Source organism: Sphaeroforma arctica (assembly GCF_001186125.1).
Source record: "Sphaeroforma arctica JP610 unplaced genomic scaffold supercont1.671, whole genome shotgun sequence".
In the NCBI taxonomy this organism is placed as follows: Eukaryota; class Ichthyosporea; order Ichthyophonida; genus Sphaeroforma; species Sphaeroforma arctica.
This window is the reverse complement of record NW_014039887.1, coordinates 2,295-12,114: the sequence shown is the minus strand read 5'-3', so window position 1 is coordinate 12,114 and position 9,820 is coordinate 2,295. Positions and strand designations below refer to the sequence as shown.

At 35.5% G+C, this 9,820-nt stretch overlaps 3 protein-coding genes across 3 annotated transcripts in view; 1 reads left to right on the top strand and 2 right to left on the bottom strand.

Moving 5' to 3' along the window:
* Positions 1–2,854, top strand: part of SARC_07954 (serine/threonine-protein phosphatase 2B catalytic subunit alpha isoform) — a gene marked incomplete at its 5' end in the record, with an annotated part of 4,485 nt that extends 1,631 nt beyond the window's left edge. The window contains 4 exons of the mRNA XM_014298079.1: positions 416–631; positions 784–1,234; positions 1,484–1,597; positions 2,448–2,854. Of these exons, the coding sequence (XP_014153554.1) occupies positions 416–631; positions 784–1,234; positions 1,484–1,597; positions 2,448–2,535 (869 nt within the window). The 3' untranslated portion in view covers positions 2,536–2,854. The remainder of the gene's footprint in view (positions 1–415; positions 632–783; positions 1,235–1,483; positions 1,598–2,447) is intronic.
* A 261-nt stretch (positions 2,855–3,115) lies between these two features.
* SARC_07953 (hypothetical protein) lies at positions 3,116–3,581 on the bottom strand (the record flags this gene model as incomplete). The annotated part of the gene is made up of 1 exon (XM_014298078.1): positions 3,116–3,581. A coding segment is annotated over one exon (430 nt), but the record flags the coding sequence as incomplete, so codon positions are not given.
* A 3,791-nt stretch (positions 3,582–7,372) lies between these two features.
* SARC_07952 (U3 small nucleolar ribonucleoprotein IMP3) overlaps positions 7,373–9,820 on the bottom strand; it is a gene marked incomplete at both ends in the record, with an annotated part of 3,198 nt that continues 750 nt past the window's right edge. The window contains one exon of the mRNA XM_014298077.1: positions 7,373–7,555. Coding sequence (XP_014153552.1) covers positions 7,373–7,555 — 183 coding nt within the window. The remainder of the gene's footprint in view (positions 7,556–9,820) is intronic.

Below are 9,820 nucleotides of genomic sequence, written 5' to 3'. Positions count from 1 at the left end.
ATATTTATTTATATATTTATATTTATATGTATATATATAAACATATATATACATATATATATATATATATATTTATATATGTATACATACATACAGTATTTTGATATACAAGTACATATATGCATGTATGTATTTATATATATATACATATATATATATATATGTTACACAGAAAACATATATATGAATGTAATTGAAACTTTGCATGTTCTCGTTCCGAGTATACTATATCCACACCTATGTCTTTCTTTATGTCTGGCCTATGTCCGCTGTAGGCGTTATTTATGCTTATGATGTTTCTAAATACTGCTATATCCTTATTCCGACTTACTTTGATTTTTGTACTCCTGCCAATGTATACTTTATTCAGTGCATATAATGCTAACTCTTAATCCCGCTGTCCTTGTCACCTCAGTTATGTGTGATATGCTGTGGTCCGATCCCCACGAAGACTTTGGCAATGAGCCCACAGACGAGCACTTTATCCACAACAACGTAAGAGGTTGTTCGTACTTCTACACATTCAATGCCGCCTGCGCTTTCTTGGAGAATAATAATCTGCTGTCCATCATCCGTGCCCACGAGGCTCAGGATGCAGGATACCGAATGTACAAGAAGAATGGTATCACTGGTAAGTGCGGGGGCTGGGTAGTTGGTACGGTTTGTATCAGTGGACAACCTTTCAAAAATATAGCAGCTTGATGGGACATCAGGATTATATTTATGTATAGTCTTTATTGTACCATTTTTACTCACTCATTCATGTTTTGGGTTGGGCTACAGGGTTCCCGTCAGTCATCACGATCTTCTCGGCACCCAACTATCTGGATATGTATGGCAACAAAGCGGCCGTGCTCAAGTACGAGAACAACGTTATGAACATCCGACAGTTCAACTTCAGCCCCCACCCCTACTGGCTCCCCAACTTCATGGACGTGTTCTCCTGGTCAATGCCCTTCGTTGGTGAGAAGGTGACCGATATGCTGGTCGCCATACTGAACAACTGTGCCGATGATGACATGTCGAGTGAATCGGAGGAGGAGTTAGAGCCGCCCAAGAAGGAGGAACCCGAGATCAAGGCTACTGTGCCACCCAGAGATCCCAACTCGTTGGAGGCGAGGCGTGAGATTCTGCGCAACAAAGTGCTGGCTATCGGTAAAATGGCACGATTCTTCCGTATCTTGCGAGAGGAGCGCGAACAGATTCTCAAGCTCAAGGGTCTCACACCCAACAGGTATTTATCCTTATATATCTTTTGGGTAACTGCCATAATTTTCTTTTTATCTGCTGCTCAAAAAAAAGGAAATTGTCACGTTTTTAGGCCGTGTAACTTCACCACTACTCTTTGTACTTCACAATGTCATATTCTACCCATCCTTAATGCAGATATATTGCTACATACTACTAGCTTCGCCTGCGATTTTGATTTGTTAATAGTAGTCGGATCACACTCACGGACTATTCATTATTCTAACTATCGCAGTGCGCTTCCAGTCGGAGTGTTGTCTAAGGGAGCGGAGGGTATCAAAAAGGCTATCAGTTCATTCGAGCAGGCTAAAATCGCAGATGCAGAGAACGAGAGGATGCCACCCAGAAGGTGTGTATATATGAACATAATTGCTTGTATGTGAACGTAATCAATTGTAAATATGTCAAGATTACTGACCATTGATATTAGGTCGATGTGTATATATATATACATATATATATATATATATAAAATATATAATATATATTATATATTATATATATATATATATATATATATATATATATATATATATAAGTTTATGTATTATGTGTTATGTGCATGTGCATGTATATGTATATGTATATTAACTTCAATTAATTGTGTAAATGTGTTCATGTATAGAATATAAAGATGCATCTACCTTGTAAAAATATAGCATTTTCGAAGACTTCCTCTACCCTTTTGAATATGAAAGCGCACTGTATTTGTATATGTATATATGTATTTTATATGTACATAAACTTCAATTAATTGTCTAAATGTGTTTTTATGTATTGAAGATAAAGACGCATATACCTTATATGTAACTATATTCTGTTTTCGTAGACTTCCTCTAGCCATTTAACTATGAAGGTGCACATTCTGCCGCTAGGCATAGTCGCTGAAGAAAACGAATGTGCATATGACGAGTTTTCTGATTGATGGCTAGTCATCATATTTGTTTTTATGTAGGGACTATGAATTTGTTACAGTTGCAGACCATGAGGATGACCACCAAGAGATGGAACAGTAGCCAACACAGCTCTGTATTTGGGCTAGTTACTACTTCTATCCGTTTTACCTATAAATTCGCCTCACCATACACAAGTGCTTGCAACCTCTCGATCAATAACACATACTGCATAGTCAATCCACACGAGTCTGTGTGAACCATTTGTTAATTGATTCGGTCCACTTCTTCTCTGTCCGTATACAGGGACTCGACTATTAACCAGAGTATAGAAGACGGGCTGAATAAGATAGCGTCTATGAACGTGTCTGGTGACGAGGAATCGACCAAATAACGCACGACCACACAGAGATAAACGCTAGAGAACCACGTACACGCCCTTCATACAGCTGCCCGTCACCCGTGATATACACGTACGTTCGCTTAGCCATATAGCGTCGCCTTGAAACAGTTGTAGTTTGCAGGAATAATGCTATGGACCCAGGAAATGCGGAAGCGTTGGAAACAGCTGTTTTTATCAGCGTTTTTTTTGTGTGGCGATTGCGTGTGGAAACATACTGAATCACCATGGCAGATGGCGGATTTAAGCTTCAGATTTTATTTAGTGGTGGTTCGAAGGAAATAAAACATATACGCTAGTCTGAACTTCAACCTCAAAATCTCTGTATGAAACGAGTACAAGGTCATATTGTGATTTATTTAGGAAGTTTAATACATGCCTTCCTTGGTGTTACGCCACGTGTTTGTGTGATTTGGGTGCATTTTCTAGCGAGTTCAACAGAGTCTAGCTAACATATTTTCTATTATACCCGAGTCAGAAAATTTGAACTATACATTTTGTCGGCAGCGGAGCATCGAAGGCCAGGTGTAAAAATATGACTAATTTTCTTTAAAAATGCGCAAACCCATTGAGACTTGATAGTTGTTCGTATTTTAATGATTAAATATAATCAAACATCTCTACCGATTACCAATCCTACACGTAACAAAGCAGTTACCCGCTGGCAGTGTACAACAACACGTTCCTGGTTGAATACAACAACGATGTGTTCCCTCAATGTCATCTTGAGCTCATCGGCCACGTCACCTAGCAACGTGTATAGCTGTGTCGTGGCTTTTCCATTTTCTGTGACATCCCGGTATTCCATTAGTACGGCTTCCCGAAGCTGATAACTTATATTGATTCGCATGCTGCAATCTGTTCCAATTATGTGAGTTTTGATCAGGCGGAAGAGCTCTACAACCTCATAATTGTCGGGATTTATGCTACTGTTTTTAATCGACCACCAACCTTGCATGAACATGTAGCACTCCTCGAAATGGTTTGTCTTCGATAGACATTCTAATATCCCATTAAGATAGGTATCTTGGAAAACACTTTCTATAGCATGATCGGATTGGATATACCTATGCTCAACCCCACACAAGTCTATATCATGGAACCAGCCCGTGCCCAATCTCCGCCCAAGCACCTTCAGAACGCAAATTGCAACACCTCAGACCAAACCACGCACAGTATGGCAGGATACCAAATACAGAATGCATCGAATATCACACTTGGACGACCGTCCGCCTGGATGTAAGTATTGAATGATATCGAACCACAAAAAAAGAAAATGTATACCCGTGCATTACCCCAGAAATCATTAAACAGGCCTGGAACTGGGCAGACATGGAACAAATAGTATCCGAATTGAAAATTGAGGGCAGACCAAGCAATGATACACCCGGAAAATTTCTCAGCGACGCTGCACTCAAGCTGCGCATAACCGCAGATAAATACGGGCAATCCTGACGAAATGATAATGGGAATATGCCAGAGATACCCGATGTAGTATTTCGGCTGGAAGTCATTACAGAACATGATCAAGTAGATGAGGCGCAATCTTAGTGCTAAGGCGGACGGGACGCTGAGGTAACTCGACAAACCGATTGCCCGAAAAATGGCAGTGTACCAACGTTTTACGTCTTCTTTTTCTAGGTGATTCGCGAACACCACATAAACTGTAGCCATTCGCGATATAATTGCGATCAGGCTACATAGAACCAGTTGCAGCATAAAAGCCTCATTACGAGATTGTATTTCTGGCTCATGCCTAATATATATTAGTGTAAGACTCACGACGGCAAAAATCGCGAGCTCAATGAGAGAAATGTTGTAAATACAGTCTGTCTGTATTTCTGGCTCATGCCTAATATATATTAGTGTAAGACTCACGACGGCAAAAATCGCGAGCTCAATGAGAGAAATGTTGTAAATACAGTCTGTCTAACATCCTCGTTGGTAGTGAGTGAACTTTGATCATCCTCAGTAAAGTTCAATAGCATCATTATTGTAAGGGCCGTAATGAGGATCAGTACATCGGCTCAGACGTTGATTGCCCACAAATACTGTCCTAATAGTCTGGGCTTCTCGGTTGGGATTATTGGGCCTGATTGTTCATCGTAGAATCGACTACATTGTGCTAGCGAATGCGGTCTCGTAGGTTTGTCCTCTATACATCTGCATTGTTTTTATGTTGATCTTTTAATCCTGTGCAGACTTCCATATTGGTGGTTATGGGTGTAACATCAGCCAACACAACCTTGTAGTGGAATCAGGAATGGGTGTGTGTGACGGTGGACAGAAACACTCAGTTGGATGCAAATAGCTCGCTGTTCGCCTTCATGTCTTACAATGATCACTTCATTTCAATAGCCGGATGCTTTTAAATTTGGCGATCCTTCTCGAACGACACTCGGTTAATAGTCTGCGATGAGCATGAAAAATTGCTGCTGGCCTCCCACGCTCATCTGCGTTTGAATATTTGTAGAATCACATAGCCTTCTGAATCATACATATCATTACACTGAATACATTTTTCCAAAAGATGAATAAACCAAAGTGAGAACTTGAGAAGAGATGGGTTTTGTTTTTGATAGAAATGTACTAACTTTAAAAAAATAAAAAAAAATAAAAAAAATTTATCTCGACTGATTTGTTTTCTTGGTCTTTCTATTTTAATATTATAATTTAAATAAATAACTATGTACATAATTTTATATTTTTAAAATATTGAAAACAAAAACATGGACTCAAAGTCTCAAGAGTCAAGCGACTCACTGAATCACTTCAACTTTTCACTATTTATTTTTATATAAAACTCTTTAAAAAAAATTACATGTAGGTAAAAATTTATTGATTTTGTTTTTTAGAAATTTTTCTCGGGTTCTGAATTGCTTGGTTGTTTTTGTTAAAAAATAATAAAATTTACATCCATTGAAATCACTATTTTGGCCTGGTTTTTTACTCTCTGAAACACTGATGTCATAACTTCCAGAAGTGGTCATAAGAATTCTGAATTTCAGTCTTCAGAAGTTCAGATGCATATTGCATAGCCTCCTAAAAGGCTAAAAAGAACATCAATACTGATGTAGGAGGGCGGAGGCTATGTCAGTCGAGTCAGATGTGTGTTAACTGTTGTAATGTTATTTTAAAATACATAGCCTTCTAAAATATAAATTAGACATACTGTACGCCTAGCCAACTGAAGAAACCTCTGAGGGCAGGCTGTGACTCATCAACTCTGTGTCACTGAGTCTGAGACTGTGATGTCACTGATGTGTCGCCAGTGTTGGGCTGCCGAGTACTCGAGTGTGAAGTGTCGGACTGTCAGGGGCTATGAATCTATCCGCTATTCCTATTCGACAGTCGAGACACGAGTGTATCGATTGCCAATTGGTATCAGTCTATCAGCCTATCTCAGTGGACTGTCAAAGCGATACAGAAAAGTACTTTTTCCATATAAAAAATCGACTTTTAGATCAAATTTTGTGTTCATGTCGACTATTTACTCTGTGTCAGATTCGAAGTCAGAAACAGTGTCTAGAGAGTAGCTCGTTGGAGATAGTATTTTTTTGCGTTCTTGTCCCGAAGTGAACAGTAGCCCTAGAGTAGAGAGAGTCCCTACTCACTCTAGTAGAAAGAGGTGTAGCCAGTGATGACTGTCATTGAGGGCGCATAAATTTAAATTTACATTTTTTTCAACGACACACACAGCGCTCCAGCCTCCATGTCCTAGCAGGGGTCCATCCACGACTACACAACCTCATAACGTTATACATTATGTACAACGTTTTGAATGTAAAACTAAAAAGTAAAAGTATTATAAAGTTGAACCTTTCCCCCCACAGGTGGTCCTAAAACCACTATGAGGTCCAATACTCGGGTAATAAGTTTTATCCTACTGTTTTACCCCACAACCAATAGGCTAAACACACAGATAGCCCGCCAACAACATGTGCCTTGTACGGCTATGGTATGACTTTGTGATCTGGCGCCTTGCGGTTATGGTATGACTTTGTGATTTCGACTGTTAGCCGATAGGCACATAAAAAAAAACGCATCCTATGGTTTTTACTTTTTCCGGGCTGATTTGTGAAGTATGCGACGAGTCCAGACTCTAGAGAGGCTCTAGCGGCTAGCCCATGATAACCACAGAACTTTGTTCGAATTTGCGGGTTGTTCTTGCAAACTTACATGACGGTATTCTGACAATCAACTTCCAATCTTATAAAAACACCCCATAGACCCACTGTCCCAGGAACAAATTTAAATAATGACAAGGTTAGAACTTTACAAATGGCATATATATTCCTTTTCCCAGGGACTTCCACAGGATATATTTATTCTCAATTCTGTAGAAGTTCATAGCCTCCTAAATTGAATAAGAAATTGTGATACTGGACTAGTGGATTTTGTTTGTTGATCCGATTGGATATCGACGAAGGAGGGTGTTCGAGTTTTGTATTCTGTTTTAGTTTGTACAAATGACTGATGAGCCCTTATGAAATACCACCACGCTTATCATGTAGAACTTTCAAAGATAATAGCAAGCCCAAGCGTCAGTCATAAAAGAAGGTAGTCATATGCGTTAGTCGTCGCGTGTAGAGGTGTAAGCGACAGGTTTGGGGAAGGCAGAATAACAGGCAGTCATAATGCATGCCATTTCAAAAGGCGGTCATAATGTAGGCAAGCCTAAGCAATATCTATTTATGCGGATTGCAGACAAAATGAACACCAAGCACTGTTTCAGAGATTCTATGTGGAAAACGAAGGTACTGGGCTCCTGTATGGTGTTGTCAAAGTTTTTATTCCCCCTTATCGTGGTTGCTTATACGATGCTCTCTCATCACATCAGATCGAAGTCATCGAGTTGGTCGTTGTACTTGGCCACATGTCTTTTGACCTTGCTGGTATCTACCCAGGTAACAAAGTCCTCCATGGTGCGAGTTACTAAAAACGCAGGGTCTGTCACCATTTCAGGCCCCACGCGCACATGTCCCTGCTCCACGAGTTTGACAGCGTCTCTAATCTGTAATGCAGTGATATTTGGACAGAAAACAAACGACAATAAGTAACACAAAACAATAATTCAACGTATAAAAATTGGTTAGAAAGCACATTACTTTTTTTATATGTATATATCTTATGTATATATGTATGCATGTATACACGTAACTATGTTAGGTGTTGATGTACTCATATATATATACATGCACGTATTCATACATCCATATATAGATAAATATATCCAGCGTACTTACATAGATATTTATAGATAGATGTATGTATATAAGGATTAGCAACATATATTTTTATACATATATACAAACTAAAACTTATATGAATACACACTCACATAACTATATATATAAAAAGATAATCGTCTGAAAATAAACAGATATTGATAAATATAAATGTTCATGTGTATATATACATATATGTACCATTATTTATACATATATATATATATAAATATATATATATGTATTTACTCACACGCCCACAAACGCACATATATTTATATGAAGATATATATATATATATACATATATTAATTTCAGAAACAAAAACTAGAAACACAAAATATATATATATTATACATATATGTGTGTGTATACATACACGCAAAAACAGCCAAATTTTTTACATACATGCATGTATCTATACATAGAAATATACATATATATATGTCAATGTAAAGATTCACACACACACATATATATATAGATATACAAACATTTAGACATGTATACAAATACCAAATATATGTACAGATATACAGATAAACATCTATGTATATAGATATAGATATACACAAACACGCAACCATATATATATATAAATATGTACATACAGAACTATAGAAATACATATATATATGTACATGCAAAGGATTATAAGAATACACTAACAAAAAATATATATGTAAATATATATATATATAATATGATCATACGTCATACATACACATACGTACATATAGACAAACATTATGTATATACACATTATATATATATATATATATACATGTCCACAAACACGCAACCAAATATATATATATATATATATATATAAATCCATATACATGTCGACAAACACACAACCATATATATATGTCTATATACGTATATAAAAATATTCATAATTTCATACAGATATCTGTATACACATACAATATATACAAACAAACACATACCTATATTTGTGCACATTTAATATATATATATATATTCTGCGTGTAGGATATACATACATATATTAATATGCATTCTGCGTGTAAAATATACATCCATACATACATATATTAATATGCATTCTGCGTGTAAAATATACATACATACATACATATATTAATATGCATTCTGCGTGTAAAATATACATACTTACATACATATATATATTCTCGCTTGTAGGTTTATATACATATACACATAATCCCATATATATATATGTCTATATATGTAAGTACACATCTATCGAAAATATTATACAAATATACAAAAATAGATGAAACATGAAAAATAAATATAAATAGGAATGTTATATAAATATAGAAAAATATATATTATATACTTACATACAAAATGCATAGCTACAAAGTAAAAGAAGTATAAAAATGAAATGAATCAATAGGTACAAAAATATATAGGTAGATGAATGCAGAGTTATAATATATAAATATATAATATACATATATGTATGCATATATATAGATATATAATATACATACACACAAACATATACATTTATACACACAAAACACATACGCACACGCATATATATACATAAACAAATATCGAAATAGATAAAATTACGTATATATATAGTGATTGGAATAGAAATACATGAATATAAATACATATACATATATATATAAATATAGATACAGAAGTATGTATATATAAAAATAAATATTTAAATATTAATAAATACATACATATAGAGAGATATATATAAATATAGATACAGAATTATGTATATATAAAAATAAATATTTAAATATTAATATATACCTACATATATATAGAACTAATCCATGTACATATATATAGTATATTACACTGTAGTAAATTATTTTGTTTCATACACACAAGACATTTAGATAGATATGCACACATACATAAACATGCAAATACGCACACACACACACACATATATATATATATAGAGAGAAATATATATACATGTTTATAAAGGATAACAAAAAAGTACAGTATAGTACTAATTTATATTTATATAGACATGTATATACATATACATATATAGTACGTCTTGTATGCATATATGTATGTAG